The 25,747-nt window shown below is 31.5% G+C and overlaps 2 protein-coding genes across 7 annotated transcripts; one reads left to right on the forward strand and one right to left on the reverse strand.

Annotated features, from left to right (window-relative positions):
- Positions 1 to 4,080: 4,080 nt before the first annotated feature.
- LOC143072297 (phosphorylated adapter RNA export protein-like) lies at positions 4,081 to 15,738 on the reverse strand. The gene is made up of 5 exons (XM_076247161.1): positions 15,585 to 15,738; positions 11,628 to 12,402; positions 10,169 to 10,260; positions 9,404 to 9,549; positions 4,081 to 7,060 (listed from the first exon to the last, which is right to left on the reverse strand). The coding sequence occupies exons 1-5, from the start codon at positions 15,648 to 15,650 to the stop codon at positions 6,835 to 6,837; spliced, it is 1,305 nt and encodes a 434-aa protein (XP_076103276.1). The 5' UTR covers positions 15,651 to 15,738; the 3' UTR covers positions 4,081 to 6,834.
- LOC143072298 (uncharacterized) lies at positions 15,705 to 25,600 on the forward strand. 6 transcript variants are annotated; one of them, XM_076247167.1, is made up of 3 exons: positions 15,705 to 15,785; positions 20,910 to 21,559; positions 22,310 to 25,600. In XM_076247167.1, the coding sequence occupies exons 2-3, from the start codon at positions 20,981 to 20,983 to the stop codon at positions 22,610 to 22,612; spliced, it is 882 nt and encodes a 293-aa protein (XP_076103282.1). In that variant the 5' UTR covers positions 15,705 to 15,785; positions 20,910 to 20,980; the 3' UTR covers positions 22,613 to 25,600. The 6 variants fall into 6 exon arrangements, with proteins under 6 accessions (XP_076103282.1, XP_076103280.1, XP_076103281.1 ...); XM_076247165.1 differs by lacking the exon at positions 15,705 to 15,785 and adding an exon at positions 15,947 to 16,056; XM_076247166.1 differs by lacking the exon at positions 15,705 to 15,785 and adding an exon at positions 15,958 to 16,048.
- Positions 25,601 to 25,747: the final 147 nt, after the last annotated feature.

The raw sequence follows: 25,747 nt of genomic DNA on the forward strand, positions 1-25,747 counted from the left end.
GGAAAATAACACAAAAAAATGGTAATAACGTACTCCCATAAGAAGTCGTCAGCGATGATTAAGACCATGTTTACAAATGTGTATATCTCAGTTGTCGTGATGATCATGTCTGCTATTTCAAATTTCTGTTCATCCATTATATTTTTCATTACGATAAGCAAACACACAACGTTGTTTGTTTTCCAGTTGTTCTGTACGTTGATGTAATCAATCGTTTGGTTTTGCTAGTTTCTAATTACACATTAAGGTTTGTTATAACGTTTCATTTTGGTTAAAATCGACTTTTAGGGCTACGACTCCAAAAACAATCGACTGAAATTATTGAAATATTGATTATTCGCAGAATCTGATAATTTTTGCAAGTTACAATTTGTCTTCATCTCTTATGGTTTTACCAAAAATTAGTAAATTTAAGAAATCCGCAGACGATTTAAGCTATCATGTTGGCATATCAGTCGATTTAGACTTTCCAATCATTTTTGTTGAAATAGATTGTCATCAATTTCTGTAGTTGTGGACATAAAAAAGCAGAAATGATTTTAAACTTTACTCAGTAGGATTATGCTAGGTGGGAATTGGATCTTGTAATTACTCCTCGGGATTTGGATTCCTCCACGGATCAGGATACTAAGTGTGCTAAATTTAATTCATTAATCATAAGTTGTTCCCTTTAAACTGTTCTAAAGACAATAAAGAGCTGCGCTATAAGCGCATGATACGCCTGTTGTCCTTTAAGCGTGTCTTTATGCTTTAAATGATTTTTTTTGTACATTAATTACGCTGTATGTTTTCTCTTTTGAATTGTTTTACATTTGTCATTTCAAAGTCTTTTATATCTCACTGTGCGATATGAGCTTTGGTCATTGTTGAAGGCCATACGGTGACCTATAATTGTTAATTTTCTTTTAATTTTTGAAAGGTAGCTTGAGTCAACAGATATAAACATTCACTAAAGTTTCATTAAACTTTGTGAATATGTTTATGAGTGATTGTTCGAAAACTGGAAAATACCCCCTTTTTTAAGCATAAAAATTCATAACACGGTAACGTGAAATCTGAGATTTATAAGAATCGTAAGGTAGCCTATGTCTCTAGATATAAACAATTCAACAAAGTTTCATTAACGTTGATGTAAGCATTTTTGAGTTATTGTCCGAAAACGGGAAAATCCCTCTTTTTTAAAGGATAAAACTTCATAACGTGGAAACGAAAATTCTGAAATTTTTAAAAATTGAAAGGGAGCTTACATCAATAGATATAAACAATTCAACAAAGTTTCATAAAAGTTGGTGGAAGCATTTTTTAGTAATTGTACGAATTGTGGACGACGGACGGACGGATAGACAACGTGTGTACTCAGTATAATACGTCCCGTCTTAGACGGGCGTATAAAAACCCTTTAATGGTACACATCCCAAAGTTTGAACGTCAATTAATCATAATATAGGATCGGGATCACACAATCACAATAGAAACGAGATTTGGATCTACAATCTGTCGATACCTGTAACTTGGCATTGCACAAGGTCATGTTTTTCTCTGGCTGTTTATGACGTCTTTACACTAAATCCATTGGATGTTAGATGTGTACGGATTGATAGTTTAGTCTTGGATGCATGATTTTTTTATTAGTTGTTAATGGCTTTGAACTAGCTGTCAGATAACTGCGAGTACTCTCAGATCTGTTCATTGTGTCTTTTTGTGTCGGGATGTATATTAAGTACCCGGCTACGTCCACTTATATGTTTAGTCCATCTGATGAGTTAAGCCTTTTTCAACTGCTTTTTATAGTTCGTGCTTATGTTGTACTGTTATACCACAGTCCCAGGTTAGGGGAGGGTTGGGATCCCGCTAACATGTTTAACCCCGCCATATTATTTATGTATGTGCCTGTCCCAAGTCAGGAGCCTGTGGTTGTCGTTTGTTTATGTGGTACATATTCGTTTTTCGTTCATTTTTTTTACATAAATAGGTCCGTTAGTTTTCTCGTTTGAATTGTTTTACATTGTCTTATCGGGCCTTTTATAGCTGACTATGCGGTATGGGCTTTGCTCATTTTTGAAGGCCGTACGGTGACCTAGAGTTGTTAATGTCTGTGTCAATCATTTTGGTCTTTTGGGGATAGTTGTCTCATTGGCAATCATATCACATCTTCTTTTTTATATAATGCTTATACAACTCCATATATCAAATATCATTGATTCACCATCGGTATTTTGTCTTTAATTGAAATTATGGCCAATTGTCACATGTAAACTATGCAAGAGTTTCAGTCGAAAGAACAGGAGTTAGTGGCAGTGCCAACAAATACTCCATGGAAACCGGACGTACCAGTTTTGATACAACTGGGTCACGATATAATAAACCTACTACTAGTAGTGATTGCTTCAAATTGACTCAATCAAAAACCTTAACATGTAACTTATGCGAAATATAAAAAAGATGTGGTATGATTGCAAATGAGAAAACTTTCCACAAGAGACCAAATGACACAGAAATTAACAACTACAGGTCACCGTACGGCCTTCAACAATGTGCAAAGCCCATACCAAAGGGCCAAATAATCTCCAAGGAAATTAGATTTGCCAATTCTAATACAATTTTTCAAATATTAATGACCTACCACCAGTGATACCCCTTAAACTGACCTTATCACAGTATTTCCATGTAAACTATGCAAAGGTTTTTGTCAATAGACCATTGACTGTAAGGGTGCTGTTATGCAATCTCTATTGAAATCAGATGTGCCAAAGATTATACATGTACAATGCATACAACATATCATTGACCTATCACTGGTGATTCCCCAGAAACGAAACTGACCTAATCATAAACTGTCACATTGTTGCCATCATTGGCTGTCAAAAAATGCTCACATAAGTCTTGGTTCTTCAACTACATCGATGAGAGAGAAAATACTTGAACATATTGTTTTTATTGTTCTATTAATTAAAGGGGACGTCCCTGCTTCAAGCATGAAAATATCACTCTTTAATTTGTAAAATAGTTTGTAGAAAGTGGTGTTTGGTAAAAAGATGGATTGGATTTTGAAATAACTAGACACAGAAGCTCTTGTTGTAACTTGTTGTCATTATGTCATTTTATGTCATCTCGTGAAGAGTTGTGACATTGGCAATCACACCACAATTTCTCATTTTATATACAAGTAGCTTTAACTACAGGAACACGTCCAGTTTCTATCCTGTTCGATTATGGCTGCTCTTCAACATCTGTGTTAGATTGTGGGTTTTCAAATGTTTGTTTTAGTTATCACTGAAGAAATGTATCCATTGTTCAGGTCCTATCAACTCAGTTAAATCATCAAACCACCCCTAAAATATAGCCTATAGTTCTATTGGATTGGTTGACATTGTTTTTAAACAGGTATGATTTTTATACATGTACAATTAATTTTTATAATTTATCTTTGTCTCATTGGCAATCATACCCCAATTTCTCTTTTCATATACTAGTAAATCTTGCTACATGTATGTGTTCAGTTTCTGTCCTGTTCTATTATAGCTGCTTTTTGACGTTTGTATTTCATTGTGGATTTTCATTTGTTTTGTCTTGGGTATCACTGAAGAACTGTCTCAATTGTTCAGATCCTAGCAATTTCGTTAAATCATTAAACCACTCCTATCGACCATTTAAAACAGCCTATTTTCTATTTTGGTTTGGTTGACATTGTTTTTTCATCTGAATAATTTTTCTATGATTAAATTCTTATAATTGTTTTCGCCCATTTGGCTATAGAGTTGAAGGTGTCATTTTTTGTCAAATAATTTTTGCACGATTTCAATCTGTTGACTTGATTGTCAGATTTTTTTCTGGAACCATTTCAAATATGTTACTAATAAAATTAAAAATTCAAAACACTTTAAAAAATTGACTAGAGTAAGAATAGAGAAACATGTCTACCATATCTGACCTTCTGCTGTTGTTTTTTTCTATGGTCGGGTTGTTGTCTCTTTGGCACATTCCCCATTTCCATTCTCAATTTTATTTTATTTTCAAGGTGTTGATGCCATAGAGTATGATTTAAAACCATTATCAGTACCAGTAATCTGCATAGAATCATACAATTTTAAGATTTTTATTCAATAAATGAAAATCATACAAATAAATCTACATCTTACAAATTTTAAACGAAGTAAATACTTTTTTCTAGATCTCTAAGTCATTCACATTGAGAAGGAATGCTTATATAAAAGAATTGGTATCCAATATACAAATAATTTCAGCTATATTAAATTCACAGCCTGCAATTTACAAAATTCTATTGTATTATAATTTTACTGTTATCAATATATACTATAATAATAATAATTATAATCTTTATTTCAAGAGTATATACTCAATATTCAAGTACAAACACTATTTTTACTCAAGTTGCTCAATAATGAACAGGTATATATATATTGCTGATTGTCATGATTGTTTTAAGAACTTATCTAGCATAGCTTTCCAAATCTATATAAGTGAAGTATAAGTATAAATATTTTGTTTAATCTTCAAGATGAGGTGGAATCCTTAGCATAAGGATCATTCTATAATTATGATCTCCCTTCAGATTAGAAATGATTGCAAAAATACTCCAAATTGTTCATTGAGACCCTCCATATTTGTCTTACTGTAATGCTAAAAGGAGTGAACTGAGGTATATTAAAAAATACTATCCAAAAAAAATAAAGAATGTGCAAAAAACCTTATAATTTTCCAAAATAAAACAGTTTGTTGATTAGCCAGATACGTGCATTGAAAGCCTGGCTTTTCTGCTTATAAAAGTAGCTCTATCAAAGTAATTGATCACAAAATATATATGCCAATAAAAAACCATTCTTTTGAATTTTAAATAGTAACATGTTTTTCTATTTTGTGATATATACATGTACTATGTAGACGTGTCTCATGGTGCAGTCTCTCTTTTGTTGTTCATTCTAGCTAAATAGTTTTCAGTGTAAACAAAGAAAATTGAGAATTGAAATGGGAACATGTCTAAGAGACAACAAGACAAAAAGCAGAAAACAGCAATACAAGTTTCACAGAAAGATTCTATTGAACTGTAAATAGATATCAAACAAACAAAAAATCATAGAATTTGCAAGACAAATAGACAAAGTAATACAATACCTTTGAAAATACCAATAAACCCCTGATTTATCATATGCCGAGGCTAAAAGCATGAATACATGCAAGAAAAATAAAACCCTTTAGTTCATTTACTTAAAAAAACATTGTAGAAACTGGCAAATTGGCCTCCAAAAATTAAAACACTTTCTCAGAGCCATTGTTCAATATTATTTTTAGCTAAAGCAGACATATTAAAAATGATGATTTAATTGCAATTGCAAATTTTATTACAAAACATGTGTAAATTCTAAAAAATCTATACTTTTACCTTTAATTACAATATTCATTACAGACTGAGAACAAAAAGAATTTGAATTCAAAATTTAAAGTAAGAATGCAAAGAAAGGCACAGATAACATGGCATCTCTACAAGAAATGGTTAAAATTGCATTATGTGAAAAAGTTAATATGGACATAATTCAGTGTTTGGTACAGGTATTATTACATATAATAATATGATGACAGCAGCAGTTTTATCCAAAAATCAGTTACCAAAATAAGAGATTATTTCAGACGGATTATACAAAATCAAAAGCATTCATTTTGAAAACTGCCCTTCAAGAGTAATTTAAACATCATCACATTTTGTCTTTTACTTTAAAATTGAGACATCAATTCACCAAAGTTCAAACACAGTGGATGCTAGTCATTATTTGCAACTGTACTGCCTTTAACAATGAGGAAAATCATCCTGTAGAGTTGGCTATAAAAGGCCACCACATGAAAACTATAAAACAATTACCGGGGTAAATTGAAACTAACAGCCTAATTGATAACAAAACAATTTACGAAAAACAAAAAATGACAGACATGAACTAACATCAACCACTGAACTACAGGCTCCAGAATTGGGACAGGCATAGAAAGACTGGTTATTATTACTTTGAAGTAAAAAAGTAGAACATGCCATTTTCTACCCTTTATTAAAAAAAAAACCTCAAAAATTAAGAACTCTGTAATCCAGTTATTATAATGTAATGTACAAATGCATACAACAATAACAGCATATAGAAATCTGCTCTCTAATATAATATAAAAGAAAAATACTTAATACAACAGACAAATAAACAATACAAAATCATCACATAGTATAACTAGAGGTTTTATGGGACCTGTATTTTTGACACCTGGCACCTCTTCATGATATATATTCAGTATGCTTTGTAGTGATAAGACACCCACCCTTTTGAGGGATAATCCTTTTACAAGGGAAAGTACAATCAAACTAAATATATAATTATTCGTATTATGCAACAAAGTTTTCGTTATGAATAGATCTACTCTGTTTCACCAACAATTGTGTTCATAATTATTAGTCATGAAAAATTTCCAGAGGTCTATTAAGTGAATAAGTGAGTTATATCCTAAAATTATGTCTTTGCAAATTGCAAGCTTTGCTGAGAAATTATGATCAAAAGTTGTGTGTTATCCTTATGTTCAATTTATCTCAAATTTCTCCCATTTGAGTTGGTTGAAGGCATCTTCCAAAAAAATAATGCAACAAATAGTTTAAAAGTAATATTCGAAAAATATAGTTATCTTTAGCATGTTTAGTGGTTTCAAAGGAAGATTTCTTGGAATTACACAGAAAATGGATAACAGGCTCTTGAAAATTAAAGACAATTGTTCACATTAGGATCTGTATCTTGAATTTGGGCTGCGCTAGCAAGGTATTAAACAAAAATGAACCCTTCTTTTTCTTCATGACATTTCATCTCCAAGAATAACATCTAATTGTTCTTCCTCTTGGTTCAAGAAGTCCTCATCATTACTTGTATTTAATTTCTTTTCTACATCTCCCGTTTCCATTTCTCCTTCATCAATATCCTTCTTTGCTTCCCCTTTTTTCTCCTTTCTTCCTTTATTACCACTTTGCAGAAGACGATTCTGGGGAAGCATTTTCATCATTCTTCTTTTTTCCCTTTGTCTACAAAAAAACAAAAACTTAAACTTATATCCTTAAATATTGGTAAACCTCTTCATTATTTAAATTCCCCAAGTTTTTATTGGATAATAGAATTTTATTTATATATGTGTTTGTTGTGTCATACTTGCCATCTAATTATAAAACTACGTGATTTAACATCTTGTCACATTATTCTCATTTTTCCTGGCGGCTGTTTTAATATTCCAATATAAAAGAACAGAGCTCCAAATTGAATGTCCCCTTGTTGCATATAATTTATCTGTGAAAGAGAATTACTTATAAACAAGAATGTGTCCTCAGTACACGAATGCCCCACTCGCACTATCCTTTTCCATGTTCAGTGGACCGTGAAATTGGGGTAAAAACTCTAATTTGGCATTAAAATTAGAAAGATCATATCATAGGGAACATGTGTACTAAGTTTGAAGTCGATTGGACTTCAACTTCATCAAAAACTACCTTGACCAAAAACTTTAACCTGGAGCGGGACAGACGGACGAACAGACAGACAGACGGACGGACGAAAACGGACGGACAGACGAACGGACGCACAGACCAGAAAACATAATGCCCCTCTACTATCGTAGGTGGGGCATAAAAATTATCTATTTTTAGTGTTTTAAAACTTTTTATAAATACATGTATCTTAAACTAGATCCTGTGTCGCTCACCTTGGTCTATGTGCATATTAAACTAAGGACACATATTGTTTTTGACAAATTTGTGTTTTGGTGATTGTGATGTGTTTGTAGATCTTACTTTACTGAACATTCTTGCTGATTACAATTATCTATATCTATAAACAATTTGGCCCAATAGTTACAGAGGAAAATATTTTGTAAAAATTTACAAAAATTTATGAAAATATTTAAAAATTGACTGTAAAATGTATAAAGGGCAATTACTACTCAAGGGGTCAATTGACTATTTTGCTCATGTTGACTTATTTTTAGATCTTATTTTGCTGTACATTATTGCTGTTTACAGTTATCTCTATTTATAATAAAATTCAAAATAATAACCAAAAGCTGCAAAATTTTCTTAAAATTACAAATTCAGGGGCAGCAACCCAACAACTGATTGCCTGAATGGTCTGAAAATTTCAGGGTAGATAGTTCTTGACCTAATGAACAATTTTATGTAGTCAAATTTGCACTAACTGTTTCGGTTTTAGAGATATGAGCACACAACTGCATTTTACCCCTATGTTCTATTTTTAGCAATGTCTGCCATCTTGGTTGGTTGGCGGGGTCATCGAACACATTTTTTAAACTAGATACTCTAATAATGATTGTGGCCAAGTATGGTTAAATTTGGCCCAGTAGCTTCAAAGGAGAAGATTTTTGTAAAAGTTAACAAACAACACACAAAAAGTAATGAAAAAAGCTCACTTGGCCCTTTAGGACCAGGTGAGCTCAAAAATGAAGGCTCGAGAGAGCTTACAAAGCATGTAATTAATATTTCCAAAACATAACTCTTTTAGAAATAGATAATAGGCACTGATTTTCAAACATGTCCCAGATATTGCTGATATAAATCTTTGACGTAAATTTCATAAATATCTGTCCAGAATTGTACACATGATAGCACTTATCATGCTTATCATGCAATTCTAATTATTCATATCTAAGGGACATAACTCTTGAACAAATAATTTATCCCCCTTGTCACAGACATGGTTGATAATAACATTAATTCTAATGCAACAACGTTTGTAATGTTCATTTTGATTGGATAACGTCACTTATTTACATGGCATCAATTGACAATTGATGATATGGGACGTACGCGCAAGCGCAGACGGCATATGACAGATTTTAAATTCATGTTTTAACGTTGTTTTCTATCAGTTTCACTAGAGAGGAGATAACTGTATTGTATTTTAAGCTCTGACAGCATCAATTGGGGATTTGATGGTCACAAATACCCGTTTACTGTCTCCGCTAACGTGTCGCCAGTAAACTTAATTTGCGACCATCAAATCCCCAATTGATGCCGTCGGAGCTTATAATACAATACAGTTATCTCCTAAATGTGTCATTTGTCATTTCATAAAATGAGAGGCACATCTTTTGCTTATAGGAAATAATCAAACAATTTTAAGCATTATGGAGTAAGATAAAAAGTGCCTCTCTTTGCCCCTACAATTATTTCTGGAACAGAACGAAGAACAATAGTTACAATTTTTATTTCTTTTATTAATCAAGGGGAAAATCAGCAATCAAGTTTCACTCAACAATTCCTCTACATCATTGTTACAATTTCAATTTTATTACTGTCTAATGAACTTTCAAAATACATGAAATAAGTGTTCACTAACAGAACAACCATAAAATTGCAAACCTTTTCTTTGATTCTATTTTTAATTCCATTTGATATTTCTTTTGTTCTTCGGCAAATATTTCCTCCACCATATCTTTAGTTATATGTTTATCTTGTTTAATTAGCTGTATATAAACTCCACCTGGAGTTCGTCTTCTCTTCCCATCCTACAATTAATAATAAAATTAGTTTATATAAAATTTAAGCTATTTGTGTGGATGCCGATTTTCATTCATTTAGAAAAATCTTTTGTTAAAACAGTGTTATTAAAGTTACTGTTCAGTTTGTAATAAATATATGTTTTTAGCTCGCTTCAGTTTAATCCACCATTTTCCACATGAAGAAAATGTCTGTACCAAGTCAGAAATATGACAGGTGTTTGAGGTTATGATTTTGCCATTTGATTAGCATAATTCGGGACCTTCTGTTTCGAATTTTCCTCACAGTTCATTATTTTTGTGATTTTACTTTTTCTAAACTGATAGACTTTGAATCTTCATGATCTTTGTGTCTTTCCTTGCATATACCAACAAAAACAATCCATTTTGAAAAATGTAATTACATTTATAAATTGTCTTGAACACAAACAACATTTTTAAGTAGACCAGACATTTTCAATGCAGCAGGGAAAATATTGCTACTTTTCAATTACACAATACAAAACCTTGAAGAAAACATCCATGTGCCATGCTGTGTAACACATGTACATGACTATGAACAGTATTTATGAGGAGCTATAAACAAAATGACCAATAAACATTTGGAGTTTTAATTGTTCTAACTTACAAAAGTTTTCATACCACCTTCTTCTTCTATATCTTCTGTAGCATACATCAACTCTATTGCCTTTTCTTTTCCAATCACACCTAGGATACGCTCTGAAATGAATAACTAATTTCTTAAATCATTTTTTTTAAATATATATATATATATATAAATATTAAAATGTTAAATTGATTTTGACTCATTCATAAAACATCATGTAAATGTAATACCTTACTAATTTTGCAAAACCAATTCTGTGTCTATTCATATCCTAACTTACACAAACCAAGTTAAAGACATATAGGAACAAGTTATGATTAAAATTTAGAGAATGTTAATGTTAAATTAAAGAACCAATGCTTCATATAAATACTTTTTATTAAACTCAGCCATCGGTACTTGTTCTTTAAATTTATGACAAATACATAATGTCATGAATGTAAAATCTACTAAAAATAATTCATTTTGTGATTGTTCATCTAAAATTTGAAATGCAATTAACTTTTAGGTTCTGATGCCAAGTTTACCAATTGCAACCTTGATCATGTTGATAAACTGTCAGCACACAATCATGTACATGTACAGTCAGGGGTGGTACTTAAACAAGTGATTTCAAAATCACTTCTTTGAGTGATTTTGGCTGTGAAATATTTAAAATTTTCGCACAAACTTTTCAAAATCACTGAAACAAGTAATTTGAGAAGTTAAAATTTAATCACTTCAATAAGTGTTTATAACATTTTTTGGATATTTTTCCCACAAGCTTGATTTTTTTATTAATAAAAAGACCAAAATTCCATTGAAAAAACAACTATGTACATGCAGAAATTGTCATTTGCTTGATAAGCCTGCCAGTTTTTACAGTTTATTTGAATATGCAAAAACTGGAATAATTTGTAGATCAGGACATAACCTTAAAATAAATCATTCTAATTCTAAAGAAAACAAGTCAGGTCACCTTATATTGTTGACCTTTGTCTGATAGTAAGAGTAGTTAATGAATATTTGATTACAGAACAATTCCCAAGGGTACTTTTAAAAGCTTTAGCGCACTAACTTACTGGCAAAGCGCACTGGTGAAATTGATATCCAAAGATAAAGGGATAATTGATTTATGTAGGAAAATTATAGAAAAGTTTGTGAAAATATGGAAAATCAATGAAATTAGCATTTGAAGATCAAAGAAAACACCAAAATCACTTAAATAGGTGATAACTGAATATAAAAATTCACTGAAATAGGTGATCATGAAATCACTTGTTTAAGTAGCACCCCTGACTGATGTATGTAGCATACATGTGTATGATACATGTAAGCATGATAAGCGAGATACTTCAGTAAACACCTTGTTTAAAGCAATTCTAAAACTAAATCCCCTTATATATATTATATTGGATATTGATACAAATCCAAGATGATAAGATTATATATTTTTTGGATAGACATACATCTGGGTAGGCACAAGTCAAATCTTTCATACCTACGAGATGAGGTTTTCTTTCGTGCAAATTTTCAACAATTGTTTGAATTACAATTTCATCACTGTCGGCTGGATTACAAGTACGGTAACGTTTCTGTCTTTTATTACTTTGGTTATCATGTGGTTTGTTATGCTGCTTTTTATGTCGCTTATATCCTCTTTTATTACTATCTTCTTCATTATCAGAGTCAATTACTTTCCGAAATGGGTCCACACTGTCTGGTTTCTTACTAGTTTTTTCGTCAAAAGGTCTATCATCCTCATGGGCTTGTAAATAATCGTACGCTTCAACATCTCTATAACTGTTCAGAACATGATCTTTCCTTTCAACCCCTATTGACCCCATGGTTTGGGTTAAAGATTGTTCAGTCAGAACTGAGCCCCAAACATTATTCGACCGCTTGCGCTTTTCCCCTGAATTAAAGTTTATATTTCTTCCTGAAACTGCTCCATTTTGAGAAATACCATTGGTAGATGCCCTTATTGGTGACTTTATAACACTTGACAATTGAACATCTTTATTGTCTGTCTTATTAGAAAAATATTTTGACTTTTTCAATTTCCACAAATCAGTGTCTTCGTCACTTGAAGCAGAGGAGTCATCGTCATGGTCACTATTACTCATCAATGTACTTCTCTGACGATATGCATTATTCGTGTTATTAGCAGCATCAGATGGGCGTGTTATAACAGTATATGTATCTAGAAGATCTGGCTCAGGTTCCTTGTCACTAGCCTCTTCTTCAGATGATGATTTCTTACTTTCTTCATTGTCCTGCAAATTGAAACGAAAATCATTGAAATGAAATGAATGCATGGAAAATGATAAATTACATACATGAACATGCTACAATGCATATATCTAGCAAGAAACCTATATGATCAATACATCTGCATTAGTTTAATAGATCTATATAAGAAGATGTGGTATGAGTGTCAATGAAACAACTCTTCATCCAAGTCACAATTTGTAAAAGAAAAACATGAAAGGTCAAAGTACATCCTTTTAGCTGCTGTATATAATATTTGTTATTTATTTATTGTCTTTTTTTTCCAAGTTGTATATAAATCAGGCCATAAGTATTTGTTTGAATTATTTTGCATGCACTTTTTGGAGCATTATATATATATATATATATCAGGACTATGTTGTATCCATGGTTTTTTATACATTAAAGTGGATGTAATGAATTATAGGCAAGTGGTTATTTTTGTCATATATATGCATGTGTGTTGTGAAATTAATGTTAACATGATTATTGATTTCTATTTTTCCAATCATTCCACAATATAGTTTTCAGCTAAGATGATAGTGCATCATGTGCAATGATATTCATGTAACAACTTCCCTGGCCTCAATCCAATATCCTTTGGGGCTTGTAAATGAGCAGTGTTATAAAGATAACAGACAAATGGGATTTTCATTGTCCATGAAATTACACTTAAATGATTAGTAAAGACATCTGTAAAAGGTACACAATTTAAAACTGTATTAGAGCAAAGAAATCTTAAGAATTCAAGAAAAGAAGAAAGGATGATTTTTTTATTTATACAAGTAAAAAATTCTGAATGCCAAAGGGACGTAACTAAGCCAATTTTTTTTTTAACCTGTACAAGTAAATAAAATTCACTTGTATAAGTATCCTATAAATTTACTTTTTTGTGTATATTTTTTTTTACTTCTTCAAGTAAATAAAATACACTTGTACAAGTAGTACCCCTGACTGTTGACCATATAAAAAAGAAGATGTGGTATTATTGCCAATGAGACAACTATCCACAAAAGACCAAAATGACACAGACATTAACAACTATATCCGTTTGCATTTCATGCTTTCGACTTGACTCGTCATTCTTTTTGTCTTGCTTGCCTGATGTTTTATTTTAAAAGTATTCATCAATGTGAATCTCGATTCAAAATCCTAAGAAATGACACTTTCGGTGAATAGTGGATATCACATAATCGACGATCCCTGGTCAATGGACAAAGCCAATGCAATATGACGCGACTCGGGTTTGCATACTTATTTTTACTCATTTTGGTAATCAATCTATTTCCGGAGTTATGTAATATTTATCGTCATGACCATTGATGTTTATACCATACATGTGATTCTTTGGATCCCTCCCGTTAAAATTTGAAATCTTCCGCCTTTTGAACATGTCAACCTCGAAAATTTCAGTAGACATTTTTGTTTACAAAATTTTATTACAGACAGAGAAAAAGTCCGAGAAACTCGAAATTGATATGGGAAAAGTCTGAGAAAACCGGAAGTCACTATTTCCTGTTTTGATTTTGTTTCAAAAGTAAAACTGCAATTAGCGTCCTGTTACCAATGAAGGTGTTAAGGATTACACTGTGTATACAACAATAAAAGACAATTGGCAATACCTGGTGATAACTAGCTAGTTTAAGACACATACCAGGATGATTAAAAGTGAAATACTGACAACAGATCAGTTGTATAAACAACGACTTTATGATTTAATTAATTTGATGCTGTTGTCTAGTGTTGATAACAATTCTGCAAGGATCAGTAACTGAATCTCAGAGACAAATGAAATGAACTCAAATATGATATTTATTGCATGTATTACATCCAAGCCAATGGAATACAAATATGAGTATGTTAGCCTTGGACAACTCTAAAATTTGAATATTTGACAAAATGCAAACCGTATGTTATCACCAAATACTCAGCAGCAAATAAAATAGACCAATTATCTTACCAAATTCAACTCTGTCTGGAGATCTGAGTTCAAGTGGTTCAAGTCCAGTACCTAAGGTCAAGACCATGCTTACTACACTTCATGCAAAGTTGACTATGGTGGCCCAAATGACTTGACCAAATATGGAGACAGCTACCCAACAAAATGCCAACTACAAATGTTTATCATTTCAACACCTTCTGCTACTAGCATGATTAGTAGTAGTACCAAAAGTTGACAATGAAGCTTAAGCAGAGATACTTTTTGCCAACTATGTATCATGGCTATTCACTTACTCTTGAACTATACATAGTAATAAATATTTGAAAACCCATTATCTATTTTTTTCAAGTAAAAATGGCTATGCAGGTGTTGAAAGGTATGGAATCATTGCTTTGTTAACAAAAAAAAGAAGATCTATGCAGTTTGAACACACTCAAAAAAAACATTGCGTGCGTCGATAAAAGGTCGATTAAAAATCTCCAGTTATGAAGCCCAAACTCCAGCTGAAAATTTCCAAATCTCCAGTTGCGGCTTGACAACTCTGTCACATGTCTGTTATACTTAAATATATGTTTTTACTCGCTGATTATTGGTTTCTTTTACATAAATTAAACATCTTTATACGTTTTGAAATTAATCCTATATTTTTGCTGAATTTGAACTTTGTCTTCATGGTCTTGTATATTATTTTACTTGTCCACGGGCGACCAAGACAAAAATAATTACTTTGTCTGGGTGTTAAAATGTACGAGTCGGGCGAGTCGGGCATAGCATTTCCACACCCCTGACTCAGGTTCCCGTAAAATTTTGACGTCATATAAATACAAAATATCTGACGCCACAATGGAAAAGTTATTATTATATGACGTCAATAGTTCAAGCTGCACATATTCTTGGGTCTGCCGGGAATAGCCATAAGGTGTATCATGAGCAGAAACACACTTTTAAAACTAAATATGAAAAAATAACTTTTTGTTGTGCAATATTCCTTCACAACAAACTTCTAACATTAATTATTGAATATATATATCTATGTGTCTATATGTGTGTGTTAATAAAATACGAGAAACTGTGACCGAATCGACTGTGACCAAACTGGTTATGTGACCGAACTGGTTGCGAGACCGAAACGACGAAAGCCAAAATAACAACGTATTATCAACGTTTCTTTTCACTACGAGCAAGCTAAACTTATTGTTTAGTGTGTGTATCATTTAAAACAATTAAATGTGTTCATATTACAACCTTATTTTTTTGGTCATCTCCATCAGAATCCAAAATTTCACCCTCCTCAAAATCGTCCTGTTCCATGCTTCTCACACCTTCTAAAATCTGGTACTTGCAGTAAATTCGAAGGTCTTAAAATGCATCCTCAAACCGGGAACCAGATTTAGTTCTTTATTTCCTCCTTTCGAAAGAAGAACAAAGTTTTGACGTCACAGATTAGTTAGTGTTAATCATTTTTATGTTGACTTTAAGTAACTATTATTATATTTATACACTAGTTATGATATCATTCACATTCACACGTCTTTGATTTATTTTCTTGTAGATTTGAATGGTTTTGAAAATTGCTAGGCTAACAGTTGAAAGTGTGGACTGTGGTATCCAAGTTCCTGGCACGAGTTGTGAATTTTTTGTTTTTAAATTATAACCTTGCTGATGAGGCTGCTCATAATCATGATAATCGAACACACAGGTCTCAGACTGTGAGTGAGTGAGTGAGTGAGACAGTCAGAGATTAGTTATATGAATATGCAATGTGTGTACATGTTTTCTTTTGTTTTAATTTCCTTCTAAATCTTATTTTCCCCCCTTTCTTTCACCATGTTCACCAAACTGAAACAATATCATGAATATATGCCAAATTGGGAATGTTTGATTGATCATGTTGATACATAATTTTGTTGATTAAATATTAAACCTCAAGTTGCAAGTATTTCATGCATGTTCAGAACGGTATCGAGATCGTTCGCCATGATTACATGTTCGCCCTAGGTTCGTTCGCACTGAGTTTGTTCGCCCTGGTAATCCGTTCACCCTGGGTTCGTTCGCCCTATTTTCATTTATGATATGTATATGTTACATTAATGAAAGAAATATATATTTATATATATTAAAATTTATGTATATCTATTAACAGTTAAATACAGAATATTAATTAAATAAAATTCTTGGCTGCATTGTTACACTTTATTTTATAATTACTTTTAATTACTGTTGATTGAATTTTTATTGCTGATTAGGTATGATTTGAAATCTTTGATATCACTGATTGGTATATGAATTGCCTTTCATGGATTAATAATGAAAATAACATTTTTCTCAAATAAAATAGTCAGCTTGGATGGGTAAAAACACTGATGTACAAATTGTTAGGCATGAACTTATAACCTAGTAGCAGCTAGCTGTAGACAACATAATACATCGTAAATATTCGGCGAAATTGTAGACCGACTTCAACATATTTAATTAAATACACACAACACAACACTATACTAAAAAATAAAAATCGTAAATATTCGGCGAAATTGTAGACTGACTTCAACATATTCAATTAAATAAACACAACACAACACTATAATAAAAAATAAAAATCAGGGCGAACAGGTATCAGGGCGAACGGTCTCAGGGCGAAACGGAACTAGGGCGAACTGTAACTAGGGCGAACCGAAATCAGGGCGGACGGACCCGGATTCGTTCAGAACGGTATTTACAATGAGTACTTTATGTAGGTTCTTCTTATTATAAGAAATGACATGGATAGGTACAAAAATTTAGCAAATAATTAGGTCATCTTGAAAGCTATTAGGCCTAAAAAAAAAAGATATGTGTTTCCGGTAACATAATTTTGAAAAATAGGGTCGGTAGGTCGGAATTCTTTTTTTTTTTTTTTTTTTTTTTTTTTGACATCGTAAATGAAATCCGGAAAATTATCATGTTTTTTCCAAGTCCGGATCCGTAATTAGTTTCAAAAACCGGAAGTGTGCCATTTGCAATGTTTTTAAGCACCTGCTGTGCAAATTTCTTGGATTTTAACCTATTTGGAATACCTTTTGACATTAATAAAATGTTTTACTGGCTTTCTATGCAAGAGGAAGCAAGAGAGAAAAAATATTATGTCATCTATCAGAAGCCTGTGTCAAAAACAGGGTCGGTTGATAAATTTTTTTTTTTTTTTTTTTGGAAGATCCAATAAAAAAGTTAGGGTCGGGGCTAAAAAAACAGGGTCGGTCGGGTTACCGGAAACACAGATCTTTTTTTTCTCGGCCTTATAAATACTTTTTGCTTTGATGCATTAAAGGGGGTAGTAATGCTCTTTACCGTCAGGCGTCAAATGATAATTTTTCAGCTACCGAACGTTAGCAACAAATTGATTTGTCAAAATGTCCTTATTGCAAATGTATTGTCACTGTATCGTAAAAGGTCTCAAATTAATGTCGTTAGCGTCATGTTTGGAAAAAAATTAACTTGATGCATCAAAACACTAACAGTCATATTTTTTTATTGTTTTAAAGAAAGTGTACATTTTATCGTCAAGCACCAAAAATTACCTTAAATCATTCGGCAAGAATTTTAACTGTTATTTGTCATTACTACCCTCTTGCAGAGTAAGGCGTCATTTTGAAGCAAAAGATATAGTAGCCTTTCAAGAAGTCATACTTATTTGGACTAGCTACTTACTAAACCCCTGAAAGAGTTGTTACAAGGGTTTCTACATGGAGAGAGTGTGGCTATCTCATTATTCACTTGGCACTGGATTTATGGTCCTCAGTCTGACTTGATCATGTTGTGGTGGCTACAAATTCAAACAGATGCCCACTTTTGACTATCAGCTGCTAGAAGAAGACCAAGGGATGACCATATTTCTATTCCCTTGTTAACACTTTTGTGATACAGCTGCATATCATGTATATCATATATTCTCCTCTGAAAATAAGTGTATGGCAAAATTACCTCCCTTTCAAACCCTGATAAATTTATACTACATTGATCTTTCATATATCATGTATGGGACTTTATCAATGAGAATTGAGGGCACTAGTTACTGGTTAAAATAGAAGATACTGTTAGAAATTTGCAGTTCCTCAATATTTGATATTTGATACATTGTACATGTACATGCTATACTCTGTATTTTAGAAATATTCTTTTTTTAAACATATAAAGTTAAGGGTCCCCTTAAGCATGTGTTGTGGTTATAACCTTAATGATTCTTTCTCAGACCAAAAACAATAATATTTTTTTTTATCATGTTTATTACCAGTAATATCTTGATTTCTTCAGTTTTCTTTATTTTCAACCCCCTCGTTTATAAACATGATAAAAAAGTTGGATGAAATTCAAGGATAACATGGATATGTTCATGATGTTGTTAAAAGTTGGTTGAAAATCAAGGATATGTTTTTAAAAGTAATTAAGTTGGTTGAAAATCAAGGATATATAATTTAGGCCTTGCAGAAGTTTATAAAAAGAAAGTCATATAAGCAACACCACAGCGATATGTGTATATCAGTCAAGGAACTTACTCAAATGAAAATGAGTGATTTTCTAAATCACTGATTCAAGTAACATTATTTCCATAAAGGTTGGAAGTAAGAGTTGTCTTTCTTTCATAATCACCTATTTAAGTAGTACAAAATAATCACTAGAAGAAGTGATTTAATTTTACTGTAGCTTAAAGCTGCTTTAAATATAGAATGCTAATGATCCAGGGACTAATTATGTTTCTAAACTTATCAGAACCAACATCTGTGTTGTCTAGGATGACCAGGTCATTTCAGGTGATGACCTTGTACTGAATCTAAGATAATGACATAAAAATCACTTGTTTAAGTATCATACCTCAATTTCCAACCCAAAAATCACTTTTTTAAGTATCATTATTTTAATAACCCCCACTAATTTCAACATCCCCGAACAGTGAAATTTTTATCGCGAACAGTAGCTATATATATATATATATAGAATTTTATTAAATAATCTGAAAGATGAAACCCTTCACTTTACAGGAAAAATACTCCCACTGCTGGGAAAAATCTGTTAAGAAAGTTTCAGTTCATTATGTAAAGCCATTACAGCATTTGTTCAACTAAAATAGAATTTGCAGCTAAATGATAGCATCAAAGGCATAAACCTTGCTACTTAAAAGAAGCCAAAATTTCATTTTTTTTTCAATTTTACTAATGAAAAGATATTTAAATCTGTGTTTAAAATTTTGGTAAAACTACAAAATCACAATTTGTGACAAAACTTTGAATTTGCTTCTCAAATAAGTGATTTAAAAATCACTTATTTCAATAAGTCCCCTTACTGTATATTGCATAGAACTTTTAACATGTTTAACCATTTTCTCTAATTTTTGTGCTATTTTCACATTTCCTGACCGGTGTGAGAAAAATATTTCTCCTCACTAGTGAAAAATCTGTTCTCGGCAAATGATTAGTCGAAATTTGATTATGACGTCAAAATGTTTTGTTTTCTTCTCAATTTTCCTATTGTGACGTCATGAAAAAAGGCGACCTTGCCTGATGACGTCGCATATAAAGAGCACAATTTTCTGAAAATCTTCGAAAAAAAAACGATAAAAAGCATTAGAGAAACAGATTCCGACACTATAACTCGTGTATTACGATATCTCTCCACTCTCGACAGTTAAATTTTATTATTTAAAGGGCTCGGCAAGCCTCGCGCTTTAAATAATAAAATTTAACTGTCTCGAGTGGAGAAATATCGTAATACACTTGTTGCAGTGTAAGAATCTATATATCTATAATTATATCAGTTTTCAATATTGTTGACATATACACTGTAGGTGAAGTAGATGTAATTGTATGGTATTTGCATTTAATGTATGTGAGATAATGAGTTTGAACACTTACTTCTGTTCGACTTTGATCCTCAGTCATTGACTTGCTAGGATTGCAAGTTTAATGCATATTTAACAGTATTTAAGGTCAACCAGTTCTACAAGTATTCTGGCTTCCTCCTTAAATAAAGTTGGCAGCTATAATACAAATATAATCCATAAAGTGTTGGATGAACAGGTTAATAAAATCTGGACAATTTGTCTAATGATGTCATCACAATCATGGTCATAGAGCATGTATTGCATGTACAAAATGTATTGTAGAGTCAGACATATGAAAATTTACATATTTTACCAAAATAGGCAATTTGGTCAAAATATGTATGAGCAACTGCTGTACCAAAAAAAAATATTTTACACACATCAATGTGTTTGTAAAACACTTTTTTTAGCCAAAATATCAATGAACATGATGAAGACAATGGAAGAGGTCAAATCAAAGCTATTTTGATAATTTTTTGCTGCTTTTACTCTAAATGCCATGAACACATCATGTCAGATGAATGTGAGAAAGTGAAAGCCTGAACACAATATTTAATGCCAAAATGTAAGACAAATTACAAAGTGTTTATACTGATGTTCATAAACTAATATCATACATATCAGTGCAATATTTGCAGGATGTAGATGATGTATATATATTTCTTCATTTGTTCTAACATACATGTACATGTATTTAATATCATTGTTTTTGTTTTCAGTTTTATACCACCTAGAAACCCACATTGAATGAAACAAATATGAGCATACATATTTAAATGAAACTGCTATAATGGAAATTCATGTACAACAGAGGTCATCAAAATGGTTTGAATTGAGAAAATCTGTCCAGCTGACAGCTTCAAACTTTGGTGAAGCTTTGGGTGTTGGTCGAGGTAAACCATATGACTTTCTTGTTTATTACCTCACAGAAGAAGAGGAAGAAGAGACATCTAGTTCAGCTCAACATGGTCTCAACATGGAAGTTGTCATTAGTGAAATGTACCAGATTTTAACAGGAAACCAGACAAGAGAAACTGGATTTTGGATACCATCAAAGGGAGATTACTTAGAAGGTTTAGTTGGAGTATCTCCTGATGCTGTTGTTTTAGATAATACAAGGAAACCAGTTGGTCTGTGTGAATTTAAAGCACCTGTATTCTCACTGTATGGACAAAATGCTCCTCATGGCATACCTAGACATTATATGGCCCAGATACAAGGTCAGATGGGTGTCTCAAAGTTACCTTGGTGTGACTTTCTGGCTGTCTGTGTGAAAACCAAAAGTCTTATATTGAAACGGGTGCATTTTTGTCAAGATTACTGGGGTAATGCTTCAAAGATGCTGAAGGAATTTTGTCTTGCAATAAAGGTACTGTTATCAGTTATAATCAAAAGGTTTTTTTTGTTGAGCCTTCAACTTTTGTCGAAAAAGCAAGACATATCCTACATTCCATCAGCGGTGTCCACAAATATTCACTCTGTCATGTCTGTGGTTAAAGTTTTTGAAATTTAAATAATTTTCTTAAACTACCCTGGATTTCTACCAAACTTGGACAAAAGCTTGTTTATGATCAGAAAATGTTATCCAGAAGTAAATTTTGTAAAAAATAATTCCTGTTTATCTGTATTTTACTTATAAATGGTCTTAGTCATTTCTGCAAGTTAACATTACATTCACTCTGTGATGATGGTGGTTAAAGTTTTTAAAATTTTGATAACTTTCTTCAACTATCCTGGATATGTAAAATGTGTCAGAAATGTCACTGAAAGATTACCTAAACATGCACTTACAAAAAAGAAGATGTGGAATGATTGCCTTTCAGACAACCATCCACATGAGACCAATTGCAAATGAAACAGAAATTAACAACCAGAGCTGTTAACAACTATAGGTCACTGTATGGCCTTCAATAATGAGCAAAATCCAAACTGCATAGTCAGCAATTAAAGGTTCTAAAATGACACATTGAAAACAATTCAAACGAGAAAAATTACGACCTAATTTTATAAATGATGTTACACAGCAACAAACAAGAACCACTGAATAAATGAATAACATGCTTGTTCAAGTATTTATAAAGCATTTCAAAACAATTGTTTGTTCTTTCATATATTACAGGAAGCCAGACAAAATGGAGGCAATGTAGAAAAGCTAAACAATGAGTTCATCAACCAGCTGAAGCAAAAAGGCACAAACTACTCTAAATTTCTCAGTGGAGAATCCAGTATACGTGTAGAAAACCTCCTTAAACTAAATACCAATAACAAAACCTTTGCTGGACCATCAGATGTTTGGTTTACGTTTGATTGTTTAATGGGTAATCACATAGATTTCCCTCCTGCTACAAGAGACTTTATAGATCACAGAATTAAAGAAATTGACAGGGAGATTAGGTTCAAAGATCAACAATCTGAGACATAAGTTATTTTGTTATGTGACTAGAGAAATTTGTTTTGTTATAGAATTGTTCTTTGGCAGCTTGACTTATATCTACTAGATCTGTTATTATGTCAGATGTATTAAGCAAATGGTATACTTAAAAGGCAATTTAAATTATTTGTAAATTATATACAATTAGCCTTGTAACTGAGGAATGTCTTATATTAGGATAGGTATTTAGATAGCTTACTCTTTCAAATATTATTATATGATATTTTGTTATTACTATTTTATTGGAATATTACAGACAATATACTTGTGTACAAATAATTTTGAAATGAAACATACATTCTTGTTAGCTTGGTGAACCATAAAATCAATAAAACCTTTGTTTCTTACCAAGTTTAAGAATTACAAAAGTTAATGCTTGAACCAATCAAGTTCTGAGACAGGTATAAATGAAAGACTGCAAAACTAGGCAAAAAAAAATGCAATTTTAGACATGAATCCCACTTTGTGAATAATAAAAACCATGTACCTGAAGTAATTTTTACAGAACATACTTGTTTTTTTTTGTATGGGATGGAGTTAAAGAAGGGAGAAAGTCAAGAGATAATGATACTTTGCAGTAATAATTTATTATAGTTTACTGCTTATTCACGATATTTTATTAAGGTTTCATATCTGCACATTTGAATAGAATTGATTCAAAAGTAAAAATTGAACAAAAGGGAAAAATGAATTTTCAAATTAAAATTTTTGTGACTGCTACATTTTAGTAAACAAATCATTAATTGTTAAATAAATTCTACTAAACATGAAGTAATTTGAGAAGTATTTATTTCAGAAAAGTACAACTTGTTTACACTTATTGTTTTGTTCAAAATCTATAGCAAATTAAATGAAATTGATCGCCTTTGAATTAGGAGAAGTAAAAAGTAAAAAAAAAATGTTAACTGAGGAAAATTAGAATAGAAAGTCATTAATCAATAACAAAATCAAAAGCTTAAACACATCAACTGAATGGATAACAAATGTCATATTTCTTACTTGGTACAGATATTTTTTATAAAGAAAGGGTGGATTAAATCTGGTTTTAAAGCTGGCTAAACCTCTAACTTGTCACAGTCTCATAAAATTCCATTATGTTGACAGCAATGTGTAAATTGCAGTAAAATCTGGTTTAACCAATATAAAGAATAAAAAGTTGGCAAGTGTAGACTTATTTAGAATATATAACTGGGTTTTTGAAGGTTCCTAAGTAATCATGCAACCAAATTTATTTGCTTTCATGGCTTTTGTGATCACATGATAATCAAAAAGACAATTTATCTACTGTAAATTTTGTTAATGAAAACTGCTTTGATGCTGCATAATCACAATGATAATGAAATACTAATTGCCTTTTTTAAGACGTTATCAGGGTCGTTAATTGTAATCCTACATTTATTCTTTAGTTAAATTTTACAAATGTCATGATTAGAAAAACAGATTTTGAGGTCTTATAATTGGTAAATGGTAGACGATTCAAATTTCTGATTTATTTTAATATCTCCATCTCTTTTTTTTTTTGTTATTGCAAAGTTAACATCATGAACATAATAAGGTGGTACTTATGTTTTTATTAAAAACCAGCAAAATAAAGATGCATATTTTAAGTTTAATTGCAATTTCCAAAAAAATATTTGAAGAATATTTTTTCTTAATTTTTTTTTATAACATCTGGCTGTAAAAATTGTAGTTTGAATGATACAAATCTATTAAATTTGTTTTTGCTGATTAAGTATGAATGATGTATATGTAATCACGACTCACAGACTGAGTTCGAATTTGGACTGTGAGTCACTTAGTCTACAGTTATGCCCCTTCATAACTTGCCTCATGCAAAAAGGAAACTCAAACATAATGTTAAAATAAAAAATCACAGATAGAGTTCCAATTTGGGCAGCGATGCACTTACTGTTCAAAGAGTGATGCCCCTTTATAACCTTGACAATTGTGAATCTTTTCGTTTCTGTGTTTTTTAAAACTTGAAGTTTGCTGCATGTAAATTTTATGAAACTCTTAAACAATGCTAATAGCCACAACATGCAGAGAGAGTTTGAATAATATTAATGTAGTCAGTTACTGTAAAAGAGGAAGCTCCCTAAATAATTTGGAAAATTGCAAGGCTTGAAATGCTTGAGCTGGGGCTTTTGTGCCATTGACAACATTCTTCTTTTAAGAAAAAAAGCTCTATTATTAGATTTTGAGAAATTGCAATTTGATTTGGTGAAAATGATATATTTGCTGCTATTTAGGTTCATATTCATCTTTATATTTGTTATTGTTGGCAGTCCTCTAATTGTACATGGTATCCATTGCTACAGACCCTTTCAATTAGTTTTTTCCAATGTATGTCTTTATGTGATTAATAGTTAATTCAAATCAAATAAATTAAAGAATACAAGATTACTATAATAAATAGTTCATTAAACTTGAAAAAACTCTGATAAAATCAGAATATTTTCAAGACAATTTATACATATTTCCTGGACAGATTTGAATTTATTATGCATTATTACATGTAAAATATGTGTTTTTGAGCTTCACCTTTTCTGCACATGCATGTCTTCCTTAATTAGCCTGTGATAAATAACATTTGTTCATTATTTAATTGCCTCTACATATATATATTTGAATGAATTAATTTGTAAAATAGAACATGTGGATAGAAAGGAAAAGATATATTAACCATGTCCCTCTTAATAATCTTATTTTAAGAACTCATGTATTAATAGTAAAATAATATCTACACTACAACAAGCATTTTTATTAAAAAAATGTAACCTTATGAAATTCTTTTTTGTGAAAAGAAAATGCTAGTGCTTTTACAAAAAAATATTTCTGTTAATTGTTGAATAACTTACTTGTTGCATATTGTTTATTTATTATATTTTGTATCTTTGATGACATTAAAACCAGTTTGCCATGTGACTAATACCAATGTGGAGTATCTATTTTGAAGAATTAAATTCAATTAAAAACATATACAGTGAAACCTGGGTAAACCGAACCCTGATAAAACCGAATTTCAGTTTAAACCGAACAATTTTCAAAGTCCCACAAAATCTCCCTATCAATTAACGTTAATCTAACCTGAAAAAACCGAACCCTGTCAACACCGAATTCCGAACG

Source organism: Mytilus galloprovincialis, chromosome 4 (assembly GCF_965363235.1).
Source record: "Mytilus galloprovincialis chromosome 4, xbMytGall1.hap1.1, whole genome shotgun sequence".
Lineage (NCBI taxonomy): Eukaryota > Metazoa > Mollusca > Bivalvia > Mytilida > Mytilidae > Mytilus > Mytilus galloprovincialis.